The 16,469-nt window shown below is 37.3% G+C and overlaps 1 protein-coding gene across 1 annotated transcript; it reads left to right on the top strand.

Annotated features, from left to right (window-relative positions):
- Window positions 1-5,670: 5,670 nt before the first annotated feature.
- LOC115506745 (protein FAM47E-like) lies at window positions 5,671-7,107 on the top strand. The gene has a single exon (XM_032592048.1). The coding sequence runs from the start codon at window positions 5,671-5,673 to the stop codon at window positions 7,105-7,107; it is 1,437 nt and encodes a 478-aa protein (XP_032447939.1).
- The last annotated feature ends 9,362 nt before the right edge of the window (window positions 7,108-16,469 follow it).

Raw genomic sequence — 16,469 nt, 5'->3', positions numbered from 1 at the left:
AAGTAGAATTTTATGCAGAGAGAAAACTTCAGAAACTTTCAGACCCCAACCCCACCCCCATCCTAATTGTTCAACTGATTATTGATCTGCTCATGCTCATGAGGAAGTTACCTAATGCCAGGAAATGAATTACCTAAAAAGATTATAAGTAACAATGCCTGGCATGTATACCAGGCCTAGGATAGTGACTGTTCCTGCCAGCGAGACTGGAAAGCCTCAATATTCACAGGCACTAGTTGTGTACATGGAAGAGTAGGGAATAATTTGCCATAGATTGAGCACTGCTCTGTTTCTGCCTATTAAATCTGAAAAAGAACCCAAAATGATCAGACCATTTCCAAGCACTTTAACAGCTTATAGAAACAAGTTTCAAAAATATTTACATAATTACAAAACAATCCAGCACCCACCTGGGTAAATTTTATTATTTTTGGCATCCAGCAATTACTAGAGTGGAAGAGGCAGTAACATGCTTCTATAATTAAGAGATGAACCAGTCAATCAAAACCAACCCAGAATTGATACAGATGTTAAAATTATCAGGAAAAGACCTTAAAACAGTTTTAATGTCTATATTTCTAATTTTCAAAAAATTAAGTAGAGACATGAAAAAACAAACTAAACCAAACTTCTAGAGATAAGAATTTCAAAGTGTAAGATGGAAGCTATATTGTAAGGCATTCATGACAGATCAGATATTACAGAAAAAAAGACTACTGTACATTAAGACCTAGCAAGAGAAATGACCTGAAATGCATCACAAAGGAAAAAAAACACAACATTTAAATGAGCACAGCATCAGTGAGTTGTATGAAACTTCAAGTAATATAATATGTGGAATATTGGAATCTACAAAGAAGAGAAGAAAAAAGCAAGGCAGAAAACACATCTGGAGAAATTAGGGCAATTTCCCTGCAAATTTGATGGAAACTATAAACACACAAATTCAGGATGTTCAACAAGTCACAATCACAAGAAATACAAAAAAATGATACCATGGCACATAATAATCAATTTGCTCAAAAACAATGATAAAGAAAACATCTTGAAAGTAGCCAGAGGCGGGAAAAAGACACATTATGTACAAACCAAAATCAGAGTGACTTTATACCTGTTGTCCAAAACAATGCAAATGAGAAAACAATGGAGCTGTCTTTTTTAAGTACTGAAAGAAAAAAAAAAACCTATCATCCCAGAATTCTATACACAGAAAATACATCTTTAAAAATATCTCTGAAATGGGGCACCTGGGTGGGTCAGTTGAGTAAGTATCCAACTCTTGATACTCTTGGCTCAGGTGATCTCATGGTTGTGAGATGGGAGCCCTACGTCGGGCTCCATGCTGAGCCCTTTCCCCCAAATAAATAAACATTTATTTGCCTCTCCCCCCAAATAAATAAATAAACATTAAAAAAATCTTAAAAAAAAACAAGGCAAAATAAGAAAAAATTCAAGCACATAAGAAAAGAACAATTTCTTCACCAGCAGACATATGGTACACTATATTTTTGTTTTCCCTGAAGGAAAATGATACAATAGATATATTGATCTAAAGCAAGGAGTAAAGAACAATGAAGCTGACCATTACATGGGTAAATACTTTTAAAATGTTTATTTATTTTGAGAGATAAAGAGAGAGCAAGTGAGAGTGAGGGAGGGACAGGGAGAGAGAGAGGGGGGAGAGAGAGAATCCCAAGTGGGCTCCATGCCTCTAGTGCAGAGTATGATGTAGGGCTTGATCTCCCTAACTACGAGACCATGACCTGAGCCAAAACCAAGAGTCAGACGCTTAACCAACTGAGCCACCCAGGAGCCCTGGTAAATATTTTTATGTTAAAATCTATTTAAGAGTGATATAGTCTTTAAGCCAAAGTAATTCAAAAAGTAGTGTGGAGGTTATAAAATATATAAAATTTAATGAATGTCCACATGCTGCAGGCTAACTATGTCTCACCCAAACTTATATGTGGAAACTTAATCTCCAATATAATGGTATTTGTGCATAAGACCTTTGGGAGGTGATTAAGTCTTGAGGGTGGAGCACTCATGAATGGGATTAATGTCCTTATAAAAGAGGCCTTAGAGAGATTCTTAAGTCTTTATGCCATGTGAGGACACAGGAAAAGATGGGTGTCTATGAACCAGGAAGTTGATTCTTACCAGATACTTAATCTGCCTGTATCCTGAACTTGGACTTCCCAGCTTCGAGAACTGTGAGAAATAGATTTCTGTTGTGTATAAGCCACCCAGTGCAGTATGTTCTGTTACAGCAACCTGAAAGGACTAAGAAATTGGTACCAAGAAGTAAGTTGCTGCTGTAACAAATACCTAAAAGTATGGAAGTAGCTTTGGAATTGGGTAATGAGTAGACGCTGGAAGAGTTTTGAGGTTCATGCTGGAAAAAGCATTGTAGATTGCCATGAACAGACCATTAAGGGTGACACAACAACAGACCAAAGTCGGGAGAAGAAACCAATCAAAAAGAAAACAAAAAATAATGGGAAAAGTCAATGAAATTAAAAACTTTATTTAAGAAGGTCAATAAATTGTCTTATTCTGTACCCAGTCTGATTAGGAAGAAAAGGAAAAAAGAAGATACAAACTACAAAAATCAACAATGGAAGAGGTGACATTACCATAGATTCCACAGATACTAAAAGACAATAAGGAAATAGTATGGATACTTTATGACAATAATTTTGACAATATAAATAAAACAAACATATTGCTTGAAATATACAAACTAAAACTCCTTCAAGAAAAATCAGATAACCTAAATATCCCTATAGCTATTAGAGAAGCTGAATTTGCAGTTAAGAAAAAAATAAAAAACAAAAAAATCTTCCCACAAAGAAAATTTCAAGCCACACGGAAATCACTGTTATTTATTTATTTTTTTTAATTTTTTTTTTTAACATTTACTCATTTTTGAGACAGAGAGAGACAGAGCATGAATGGGGGAAGGTCAGAGAGAGAGGGAGACACAGAATCCGAAACAGTCTCCAAGCTCTGAGCTGTCAGCACAGAGCCCGAAGCGGGGCTTGAACTCACGGACTGCGAGATCATGACCTGAGCCGAAGTCGGACGCCCAACCGACTGAGCCACCCAGGCGCCCCTGTTATTTATTATTTTAGCAAACTTTACTTTAGAAAGTAAAAGCTGTATGAACATCTCAATGGGTGCAGAAAAAACATTTGACACAATCCACATATCTGAAACAAAGCATTTGTCACTAGGCCTCAGACCTCTAGGAATAAAAAGCAACTTAAACTGGAAAACAATACGTACAAAAAACCTAAAGCTAGCATCGCATTTAATGGCTTTCCCCCTAAGATCAGAAATAATATAAAAATTGGGGCACCTGGGTGGCTCAGTTGGTAAAGTGCCCTACTTTGGATCAAGTCATGATCTCACGGTTTGTGAGTTCAAGACCCAGGTTGGGCTCTGTGCTGACATCTCAGAGTCTGGAGCCTGTTTCAGATTCTGTTCTCCCTCTCTCTCTGCCCCTCCCCCACTCATATCTGTCTCTCTCTCTCTGTCTCTCAAAAATGAATAATCAATATAAGTAGGTTCTAGCCAGTGCAATAAGGCCAGGAAAAAGTTTTTTCTGACTGGAAAGGAAGAAGTAAAACTATCTTTATTAAGAGATGACATGATTCTCAATGTAGAAAATTCAATGGACTTTACAAAAAAGAAAAAGAAAAAAGCTACTAGATGGGGTGCCCAAGTGGCTCTGTGGGGTTAAGCATCTGACTCTTGGTTTTGGCTCAGGTCATGATCTCATGGTTCATGAGTTCTGCACTGTTAGTGCAGAGCCTGCTTAGGATTATCTCTCTTTCCCTCTTTCTCTGCTCTTCCTGCATATTCTCTCTCTCTCTCTCAAAACAAAAAATAAACTTTAAAAAAAGCTACTAGAATTGATGTCAGTTTACAAAAGTTGCATGATACAAGATCAATACACAAAAATAAATTATTTTTGTATATAGTAACAATGAACATGGTGACTAAAAATTATAATACTAGTTACAGTAGTATCAAAAAACATAAAATATTAAGGAAAACTTAGAGAAAAAAAGATGTGAAAGAACTATGCACTGACAAGTACAAAATATTGCTAAGATAAATGAAAGAATACATGTAAATGGAGAGATGGACTTTTTTCATGCGTCAGGAAACTCAATATTAGATATCAAAATTGATTTATTGATTCCACCAAATCCTAATCAAAATCCCAACAGGTTTTTTTATAGACACTGACAAACCGATTCCAAAATTCCTATAGAAATTCAAAAGACCTAGAATAGTCAAAACAACTTCGCAGAAGAAGAATGAACTTGAAGGACGAATACAGTCTTGTTTTTAGACTTATAAAATACAAGGTAATCAGCACAGTGTGGAATTGGTATACAGAGAAAGCAGTGAAGCAGCAAGGTGTCCAGAAATGAACTCACAGCAATATGAACAACTTACACCTACCAAATTACAAACGTAATTCAGTGGAGAAAAGCTTCTCTTTCAAAAAAAAAAAAAAAATTCTGGTGGCTTAGTCACTTAAGCATCCAACTCTTGCTCTCAGCTCAGGTCATGGTCTCACAGTTTGTGGGTTTGAGCCCCACATCAGGCTCTGCACTAATGGCATGGAGCTTGTTTGGAATTTTGTCTCTTTCTCTCTAACCTGCAGGTCCCTAACCTGCTCAGGCAAATGTGTGTGCACTCTCTCTCTCTGTCTCCCCCCAAATAAATAAACTTAAAAAAAAAAAAAGATTCTTAAAAAAATTCTGGAACTATGGGATATCCACAGGCAAAAAATAAAAATAAAAAAATAAAAACTTTGATCCATATTTTGCATCACCTAAAAAAACTAAATTTAAGTAGAGGACAGATCTAAATGTAAAACCTAAGATTATAAAACTTAGCAGAATGAAAACCACCTTTATGACCTTTGCATAGGGAAAGTTTTCTTGGATACAATACAAAAAGAACAATCCATAAAAAAACAAACTGATACATTGGACCTCATCAAATGTCAAAACTCTGCTCTTTGAAAAACACTGTTAAGACAATGAAAATGTATGCCATATGTGGAGAGAAAAAATTGAGAGAAAAATTTACAAATCATATATTTGATAAAGGACTTACATTCAGAATGCACAAAGAACTCATAACTCAATGATATATAGCAATACAATTTAAAAATGTGTAAAAAATTTGAACAGACACTTCACCACAGGAGAGATAAATGGCAACTAGGCACATGAACAGATAGTCATTAGGGAAATGCAAATTAAAAGCACAGTGAGATACCACTATACACCTATCAGAATAGCCAAAATTAACATGGCTAATCATACCAAGTATTGGGCACTATGTGGACGAAGAGCAATTCTCATACACTATTGGAAGGAATATTAAACATCCCCTTGGGGAAAGTTAGGTGGTTTCCTAAAATGTTAAACAAACACCCATCATATGCTTCTGCTATTCCTCTCTGCTAAAGTTTACCCAGGAGAAATGAAATGATGTACAAAGATATGAACACAAATATTTGTGGCAGCTTTATTTGTAATACCCTCAAATTGGAATTAACCCACAGGCCCATTAAAAGGCGAATGGATTATTAAAGTGTGGAGTATGCCCACATAACGGAATAGTACCCTTCAACAAAAAGGAATGAAGTTTCGGCACCCATCCCAGGAGAAAGCTGGCTGCGAGGAGGCAACTGCGTGGACCTCCCTCTGGGAAGAATCTGGGGGCGCCTGGCTACGAAGTCTCCTAGCAACTGGAAAACAAACCACTAAAGCTGGTGGTCACCCGGGGGCTAGAGGTACCATGGAGAACAAGAAGTGGCTGTTAGCCCCAGGGCCACTGGAACCAATGCCCCTGGGCATGAACTGCAAGCCCTGGTACAAAGACAAATTACCTTCCAAGTGTTTTGCAAATCACAAGAAGAAGCTTCTGAAGTTCCCCACCTCCCTGGACAGCCGGAGGTGGATATTTGTGAAAGAGGGGCTGGATGACTTCAGAAGGGGGTGTCCACCTTGTAAAGGTCTGATCACTCGCAGCCCTAAGGAGGGCTTTCTCCCTGTGATTACTCACAGAGTTCCCCAACCTGCCCCAACAAAGAGTCATAAAAAGCTGACCAAGGAAGCAGACCTGTTTTCTACTCTCTCACCAGCCCAGCTAGCACGGAAGGCATTCTTAGAGGACATTGAGGCCCAACTGACTGAGCATCCCTTGGCTCTCGACCCAGATTTGGAGAAAGATCTACCTGCAGAGCTCTTACTAAAGGTGCTGGAAGTGCTGGATCCTGACAGGAAGCTGGAGGCCACTTGGGCTTCTTGTAAGAACACTGAGAAAAGAAGGAAGTCTCCCACAAAGCGTTGTGAGAAATGTCCTGCCAAAGTTGAACTTCCCAAGAAGACTCCTGGGTCACATCCAGACAAAGTGCCTCCTGAAGAAAAGAAATCAAGCACAGATGATTTGCTCAAAATTTCTCCTCTTCAAAGAAAAGTACCAAGAGAAGTTCGTAAATTCTGCAAATGGGTTGCTACTTTAGGAGACTTGGGCATTGATGAAGAGTTCATCATGAAACAATTTGACCTTGGCTATGAGTGCAAACTAACCCGTAAACTGGTCTGCCTGAAGAAAGTAAACCAGGTTCCTATGGATCTAAAGAACAGGAAGGGGCTAGATGAGATGGAGGGCATAAGATTCTCCTTACAGGATAAAGATTGGGAGAAGAAACTCCAGCCACCAGAGAATCCTTATAAACCCAATTGGGTGAAAATGAGGTATGGAGCATGGTACCTGAAGCCCAAGTTGTGGAAAAAGCTAATAAATGATGAACCTTTGATTGACCCCAAGGTCTTACTTGAAGGTCAAGATGGTAGTTTTGGAAAGAAGGTTCCTGAAAAGGATATTATTGAAGATCTTTATGGAACAATTGCCTTTAAAGATTTCATTCAACTCAAGGGCTACAGGATGCCAGGCTTCCTTGAGAAGTTGTTTACCAGGAAGGGATGGAGCTATGATTCTGTTAAGACTCCTATAGAACGAGTAATGAAAATACACCCAAATATAGAAGAAGATCCACATGAAGATGTTTAAACATTTTTCTACTTACTGCTTACTTTGTGATTTCTCTTTCATTCTAACATCAAGTAGAATTCATGATGAGTATTCCACTGTGCATGTGCAATTCTGATTCCACATCTGTCAATTTAACACCTAATGTCTATAAAGATTCCTCAATGACCTTCTGCTTGGGTTCATCAATATTTTTTTAACTATGAAATCAATATTCATATATACTCTTCTTACATTTTTATAGCATGGCGAATATTAGATCATTATATCATTTGTAAAAATAAAACTATAAAAGAATTACTTAACAAAATAACCTAGTTATGTCAACTACAATATGAAAGGAATTTCAAAATAAATGTGCCAAGTAAAAGAGACTTGTATAGTTTCATTTATATTAAAACTGTAAGGAAATAATTACGACAATTATTTTGTTAAGCAAAACTTAAAGTTCACAGCCAAAATAATGTTAGCTTCATTTATACTAAAGTTGTTATCTCACTTGTCAGGATTGCATCAAGTCCCCAGACTAGATTGAAAACTATTCATAAAGGGGTGCCTGGGTGGCTCAGTCAGTTAAAGTGTCCAACTTCAGCTCAGGTCATGATCTTGCAGTTCATGAGTTTGAGCCCCACATTGGGCTCTGTGCTGACAGCTCAGAGCCTGGGGCCTGCTTCAGATTCTGTGTCTCCCTCTCTCTCTCTGCCCCTCCCCTGCTTGTGCTCTCTCTGTCTCTCAAAAAATAAATAAATGTTAGAAAAACAATTTAAAACATTCATCAAAATTATAGGTAAAACTTTAGTAATGCTGTTTTTTATCATACCTTCCAAATGAATATATTTAAAAATTTTCAATATGTTCATAAAAATTCACCATGAAAGAATGTTTCCATATCATGTGACATGGATGCAGAATAGTAGGGAGCTTCAAGTTCATGGCAAATCTAGTGTGCATAGATCTGTGTGTGCAAAACTACACAGCAGAATCAAATATCCTAACATATCTATTCAAGTGAAAAATTTTTTGAATGTGTATTTATTTTGAGAGACAGTGTACAAGCCAGGGAGGGACAGAGAGAGAAGGAGAGAGAGAATCCCAAGCAGGCTCTACAATAACTTGCAGAGGCCAATGTGGGGCTCGAACCCAAGGATCATGAGATCGTGACCTGAATTGAAATCAAGAGCTGGAGGTTTATTTATTTTTTTTTCAACGTTTATTTTTTATTTTTGGGACAGAGAGAGACAGAGCATGAACGGGGGAGGGGCAGAGAGAGAGGGAGACACAGAATTGGAAACAGGCTCCAGGCTCTGAGCCATCAGCCCAGAGCCCGACGCGGGGCTCGAACCCACGGACCGCGAGATCGTGACCTGGCTGAAGTCGGACGCTTAACCGACTGCGTCACCCAGGCGCCCCAAGAGTTGGAGGTTTAAATGACTGAGCCACTCAGGGGCCCCTCTATTCAAGTGAAATTAATCTTTGCATCTTTTGAATAGCAATTTAAAATTCACTCATACATTTAAAATAAGACATCGAGCAACTTCTTTATAGGTCCAAAACAACAGGTAAAACTGGATGGGACAAGTAAATCTGTATCTAGAAATATTTGTAGCACGGATCTAAAGCACACTTCTGTTTCTAATAATGAAAGAACCCATCTGTATTATGGAAGTATATGTGTATAGTTCATCTTTGTAAGATGGGAAAACAAGCCCTCAGGTTGTATCATCCACTCATATTCTTATTGCAATCAACTACTCTCCTTTCACTTACTTCCTTTTTCATTAAGGTTTCTTAGTGTCTAAATTACTGTCTTCCTCTCTGTGACTACTCTTATTAACATTCTTGACACACAAAGACCATTCAAAGTCACAAAGACTATCCATTCAAATCTTGGCATTAGCTCCTTTTTTTTTATATATAGAAAAGAAAATTACTTTCTTGAGTACAAATACATGCACACATGCTTATATATTAGCGTCAAACATATAGGTGTTCTTTATAATGTTTACTCTCCTTTACTTATAAAAGAGAATTACAGTAAGACCTGCCTGTTCCTGAATCCCAGAGATTACAAATGTGTGTATTTTTTTTTACTGAGGTTTAACTGACACACAATATTATATTAGTTTTACGTGTACAATACAGTGACTTGACATTTGTCTACATTGCAATATGGTCACGATAGTAAGTCTAGTTATAATCTGTTACTTTACACAGATAATATAATATTATTGACTATACTCCCCATGCTGTACATTACATTCCCAGGACTTATTTATTTAATACCTAGAAGTTTGTACCTTAATGTCCTTCACCCATTTTACATCCTCCCAACCCCTGTCACCTCTGGCAATCTCCAATCTGTTCTGCATATCTATGACCCTGAATTTTGTTTTTTAGATTCCACATGTAAGTGAAATCATGTGGTATTTGTCTTTTTCTGTCTGACTTATGTCACTTAGCATAATACACTCAAGTTTTACCCATGTTGCAAATGGCAAGATACATTCTTTTTTACGGCTGAGCAGTATTTTGTTGTACATATATACCATATCTTCTTTACCCACTCATCTATTGATGGACACTTAGGTTATTTCCATATCTTGGCTATTATAAATAATAATGCAATAAACATAGGGGTGCATACACCTTTTCAAATTAGTATTTTCATTTCCTTCGGATAGATACCTGATACCCAGGAGTGGAATTGCTGGATCATATGGTACTTCTATATTTATTTTTTTTGTGGAACTATCATACTGTTTTCCATAGTGGCTACAACAATTTACATTTCCATTAAAAGTGTATGAGGGTTCCCTCTTCTCCACAACCTTGCCAACACTTGCTATTTCTTGTCTTTTTGATAATAGCCATTCTGAAAAGTATGAGGTAATATCTCATTATGACTTTGATTTGCATTTCCCTAATAATTAGTGATGTTGAGCATCTTTTCATGCATCTGTTGGCCAATCTGTATGTCTTCCTGGATAAATGTCTGTTCAGATCATTTGCCCATTTTTATTCAGATTTTTTTTGCTATTGAGTTGTATGAGTTCCTTATACATTTTTGATATTAACCCCTTAGCAGATATATGATTTGCAAATATCTTCTCCCATTCAGTAGGTTGCCTCTTCATTTTGCTAATGGTTTCCTTCGCTGCACAAAAACTTTTTAGTTTGATGTAGTCACATTTGTTTAATTTTGCTTTTGTTTCTCTTGCCTTTGGAGTCACACCCTCCCCCTCACAGATGTCACTAAGACTGATGTCAAGGAGCTTACCAACTATATTTTATTCCAAAAGTTTTGTGGTTTCAGGACTTACTTTCAAGTCTTTAATTCATTTTGACTTGATTTTTGTATATGGTATAAGAGAGTGGTTCAGTTTCATTTTTTTTTTTTTTTGCATGTAGCTGTCCAGTTTTCCCAACAGTATTTATTGAAGAGACTGTTTTTCCCTGTTGTATATTCTTGCTTCCTTTGTTGTAAATCAATTGATCACATATGTGTGAGTTTAGTTCTGGGCCCTCTATTCTATTTCATTGATCTGTTTGTCTATTTTTGTGCCAATACCATACTGTTTTGATAACTATAGCTTTGTAGTATAGTTTGAAATCTAGGATTGTGATACTTCAGCTTTGTTCTTCTTCCTCAAGATTGTTTTAGCTATTCAGGGAGTTTTGAGTTCCATACAAATTTTAGAATTATTGTTCTAGTTCTTTGAAAAATGTCCTTGGAATGCTGATAAGGGTTGCACTCAATATGTAGATTGCATTGGGTAGAATGGGCACTTTAATAGTATTAATTCTTCTACTTCATGAGCATTTATTTATGTCTTCTTCAATTTCTTTCATCAATGTCTTATAGTTTGCAGTGTACAGATATTTTCCCTCCTTGGTTAAATTTATACCTAGGTATTTTATTCTATTTGATCCAATTGTAAATGGGATTGTTGTCTTGATTTCTCTGGTAGTTTGTTATTAGTGTATAGAAATGCAAAAGACTTCTGTATATTAATTTTGTATCCTGCAACTTTACTGAATCCATTTATTAGTTCTAACAGTTTTTTGTGTGGAATATTTATGATATATACATATATATATTTTCCATATATATTATCATGTCATATTCAAATAGTAACAGTTTTACTTCCAGCTGATCTCCATGGCCAGGTGGGATCATGGCTAAACTCTACAAGTATCTCCAGTCAAGTAGGGTCACTGGCTGTGTTCCCTTATTGGGTGGTACTGCCGCTTGTACTCCCATTTTAGACAAGGAAGCAGACAAGGCTTTGTGATTGGGCAGACCACTGGCTGTGCTCCAAGGCTGAACAGTTGCTGCTGAATGGGCTCCCTGCCTGGGCAAGGCTGCAAGCTGCGCTCAGCCATTAATCAGGACTGTATGCTGGGCTCCACAGCCAAGAAGGTAAATAGGGTGCTTTCCAAGACTTTACAGGGTCACTGAAGGGGCTTCCTGGTTGGGCAAGCTCAAAGGCTATGCTCTGCAGTTGGATAGGGTTGCTGGCTTGCCACTCTGCCTGGGTAGGGCCATAAGATGGGCTCTATGGCTAGACTGGAATGCTGGCTGGGGACCAAATCTAGGTAGAACTGCTGATGTGCTTCCTGGCCAGAGAAGGCCAATGTCCTCACTCCACAGGTGGGCAAAACTGCTGGCTATGCTCTGATCAGGTACCATTGCCATCAGATACACAGTCCACCAAGATCCATGTGCTGGTTGCTATGAGCCCCATACCCTTCTTTATTTCTAGCTGATCGTAGGTGGTCTAGCTCTTGATTTCAGCAGTTCATGGGATTGAGCCCCACGTCAGGCTACTCACTGGCAGTGCAGAGCCTGCTTGGGATTCTCGCTCTCCTCTCCCTCTGCCCCGCCCCCCTCAAAATAAATAAACTTAAATAAAATGTTCAACATCAATGATCATCAGCGAAGTGCATATCAAAACTACAATGAGATACCACATTATACCTGTAAGAATGGCTAAAATCAACAAGAGAAGAAAGAAACGTTGTAGGTGAGAGTGTGGAGAAATGGGAGCCTTCTTGCACTCTTGATAGGAATGCAAACTTGTGTTTGGCTACTTTGGGTCTTTTGTGGTTCCTTACCAATTTTAGGATTACTTGTTCTAGTTCTATGAAAAATGCTGTTTGTATTTTAGTAGGGATGGCATTAAATTTGATAGTAGATTGATTTAGGTAATGGGCATTTTATTTTTTATTTTTTTTTTAATTTTTTTTTTCAACGTTTATTTATTTTTGGGACAGAGAGAGACAGAGCATGAACGGGGGAGGGGCAGAGAGAGAGGGAGACACAGAATCGGAAACAGGCTCCAGGCTCTGAGCCATCAGCCCAGAGCCCGACGCGGGGCTCGAACTCACGGACCGCGAGATCGTGACCTGGCTGAAGTCGGACGCTTAACCGACTGCGCCACCCAGGCGCCCCTATTTTTTATTTTTTTAATGTTTATTTATTTTTGAGAGAGAGAGACAGAGCATGAACAAGGGAGGGGCAGAGAGAGAGGGAGACACAGAATCTGAAGCAGGCTCCAGGATCTGAGCTGTCAGCATAGAGCTTGACTCCAGGCTCGAACTCACAAACTGTGAGATCATGACCTGAGCTCAAGTTGGATGCTTAACTGACTGAGCCACCCAGGCGTCCCAAAAAGCTATTCACATTTTAAAAATGCATTACCTGCTAACCTTTCCCTTAGAAATAACATAAAGAGATTTCAGTGACTATTTAAATTAGAAAAGGAACAGAATTAGACAAAAACTATTAGCCTTCCAGAATTATAACAGAAGAATCTAAAATTAAAAATTAAAAAATTAAGTGAGCTTTCATATAATTAGTATACTGCTTTATCAGGGTGAGTCTAGTTCCTAAAATAATAGCTACCATGTATTGATTGCAACCAATTAGCTAAGTGTAATATTTTTTTTTTTAATTTTTTTTTTCAACGTTTTTTTTAAATTTATTTTTAGGACAGAGAGAGACAGAGCATGAACGGGGGAGGGGCAGAGGCAGAGAGAGAGGGAGACACAGAATCGGAAACAGGCTCCAGGCTCCGAGCCATCAGCCCAGAGCCTGACGCGGGGCTCGAACTCACGGACCGCGAGATCGTGACCTGGCTGAAGTCGGACGCTTAACCGACTGCGCCACCCAGGCGCCCCTAGCTAAGTGTAATATTAGCATCATCTTAAATGAATCACCTAATTCACTATACTATCACTAATCACTAATACTATTTCATATCATTAGTACCATTTTTTCTGATGTATACATCACTATTAGCAAGTTCATATAGCTGGGAAGGCATGGAGCCAGGCTTTCAACTGAGGTCTATTTGACATAGAACCCTATATCTTTCACCACCTCCAATGAAAGGAATAAGAAATGCTTATTGCATTCGTTCTGTACCTATGTACACTTAAGTGATGCAGCAGTACACTGAGAATATAGATCATTAATAATATAAATTCTCAAGATTCATGTGCTCATTACAGACAACATATTAAAGGATGAAAACTTAAAATCTTGCCTTATTTTCTAATAGTTAGCAAAATATTTCCCAAATCACTTCGTATTATGTATCGGAAAATGCAGAATAATCAATAATCTGTTTTCTACTAGTGCCGATTTAATTCTACTCCATGGCTTCTAATACATATACATATATATATATATATATATATATATATATATATATACACACACACACACACACACACACACACACGTGTGTGTGTGTGTGTGTGTATCTTAATGTTTATTTATTCATGAGAAAGAGAGGTAGAGAGCAAGCAGGGGAGGGGCAGAGAGAGAAGGAGACAGAATCCCAAGCAGGCTTCATGCTGTAAGCATGAAGCCCGACGCAGGGCTCAAACCCACAAACTGTGAGACCATGACATGAGCTAAAACCAAGAATTGGGCGTTTGACCAACTGAGCCAGCCAGGCAACCCTATATTTTTTAAAGAAATGAAAATTCACAGAACACACACACACACAATCAGCTAAGATGCATTTCTTCCTAATGTCTACCTGACTAATGTCCAACATTAGAAAAGGTCAGGCAAAAAGATTCATACTATTCATAAGTTATATCTGTAATGCTAATTATGAAATACAGGCTATGATTGCATGTTGATAATTATTTTTCTTTAGAATAATTTAAAATATATAGTATTTGTATTACATAAAAATGTAATATATATTTATTTATTCATACCATAATCCTAAATTTTAGCTAACACGGACATTAACTATCAAAGCCTAGTAGGTACATATAAATGTATGCATTAAATACACATATACACACCAGTTTTCTAAGATGTTATTGAACCTATCACAAAATGTGAATGGAATGATTGTTTTATAAAAATAGTTCTAATACTGGAGCGCCTGGGTGGTTCAGTCTGTCGACCGTCTGACTCTTGATTTCAACTAGGTTGTGATCCCAGGGTCATTGGATCAAGCCCTGCATGGGGCTCCATGTTGAGTGTGGACTTTGCTTAAGATTCTCTCTCTTCCTCTGCCCCTCTCACCTGCTTGCACTTCGCTCTCTCTATAAAAAAATAATAATAATTCTAATAATATATATTACTACATATATTCTCTTGTTCATTTGACCCAACACTCTTTTGCAAGAATATAGTCTGAGGGATGCTCTACATGATTCAACTATGGAATAGTTTTATAAAACCTAGTGTCCCATACAAAGATTTATTCCAATGAACTGGTTTAATTTAAAATGTAATCTAACTAAAAATATTTAATAGCATGGCTAGAAGAATCATCACTATGGTTTATCAAACAATGTCTCTAAGAGAAAAGAAAGTGGATTTTTGTTCTGCACAGAATCTTTTTATTACTATTTTCATTTTCCCCTCCTCCATTTGTAACCACTGAATAAACCAAGTATGGTTTTTCATCTTGTAGCTGTAATCTCTGTAGACAAAATACTAAAGTACTCCAATGTTATCAATGTATTTACCAATCTATAATGATATAGGAATTAATTTGGGGAATTGGGTACCTTGATTCATTTATAAAGTTTTTTTTCCCTAAAAATTAGGGATTGTTAATGTGAAAAAGAAAAAAAGAATTAAGGGGGAAGGACCACACTAGGAAAATTGATTTCTCTGCAGCATAAGTAAAGAATACATTTATTTAATGAAGGACCAAAGTAATGATTTAGAGGGGGAATGAAAGTATTGGTGATTGACAGAGACATGGCAAAATAGGGAAGGAAGCACTGTAAATACATTATTTTGGATGCAGAACTGACATGTCCAGTTATTGTTAATGCTTTTAGTCTTTGGCAGTTATTTATGATCTTAGGAATGCTAAGCAATTACATGTACAAGAAAAAAATATTCCCTGCCACCAGAAGTTGCTCTCAGTCCAGCTTTCCCCTTCTGCTCCAGGCCAGGGACTTTACCACACACACAAATGGAAGAGTAATTCATTTCAATAGTTTTCTCCCCCTCAATTTCCAGTTTTAACAGCCTCTCTCTCCCCTTTAAACAGGGCTGCCTTTGGCCTCACCTTCCTTCCCAAATCCACCAGTTACTCCACAATACATCTTTAATTCAGGTTCTGTAAAAGAATGCTAGGTTTTGTCTTTACACTCAACCCTTCTTCCAACACACACACACACACACACACACACACACACACACACTGTATAAATTCATCTTTTTGCCAATAGTTTAGACGAATCTGCACTTTTCTGGCAGGAGAAAATCAAGGGGTAACACTACTAATAGAAAGTCAAGTCATACGGCTGGTAGCATTTAGCAGATCATTAGTAAGCCTTTCCTCATGGGTTGTTTGTCATGTAAGAAATCATAATTTAAGAGCACCATCTGCATTAGTCTTTCTAGCTAAAGAATATACCCCAGTCCACTTTATAATAAATGAGATTTAAAATTATTTTTGCAGAATGCTACTAAATATCAGATATTTCTTAAAAATTTGAAACTCTCTAAATAGATTTAACTGAACTTAAATGCTCAGAGATGTATTTGGAAAGTGGTAAAAGACTTTAAGAAATTAAGTCAAAAAGGCATGTTTATTTTTCATGTATGAGCAAGAAATGAAGAATGAATAGCTCAGGGTGAAGGTGATAAATATGAATAATACACAGGAAACACTTTACAGAACTATTACGATGGAAATTGTGTTTTTCAATGAGTTTTAACATTGGCTTATTGAGATCATTATCATATTTTTATAAAAGAGGAAATAAGCAAATAAGCCATTGGGAATACGGAAAAAGTTTAGAAAATGAAAAAGTGAGAGGACATTACTTGTGTCAAATTATGAAGAATAATGATGACATTAAATATGTTTGTTCTACAAACATCCTGTGTT

This window comes from Lynx canadensis, chromosome X (genome assembly GCF_007474595.2).
Source record: "Lynx canadensis isolate LIC74 chromosome X, mLynCan4.pri.v2, whole genome shotgun sequence".
Taxonomy (NCBI): domain Eukaryota; kingdom Metazoa; phylum Chordata; class Mammalia; order Carnivora; family Felidae; genus Lynx; species Lynx canadensis.
The sequence above is the reverse complement of the archived record's forward strand: the minus strand, read 5'-3'. Positions and strand labels throughout refer to the sequence as shown.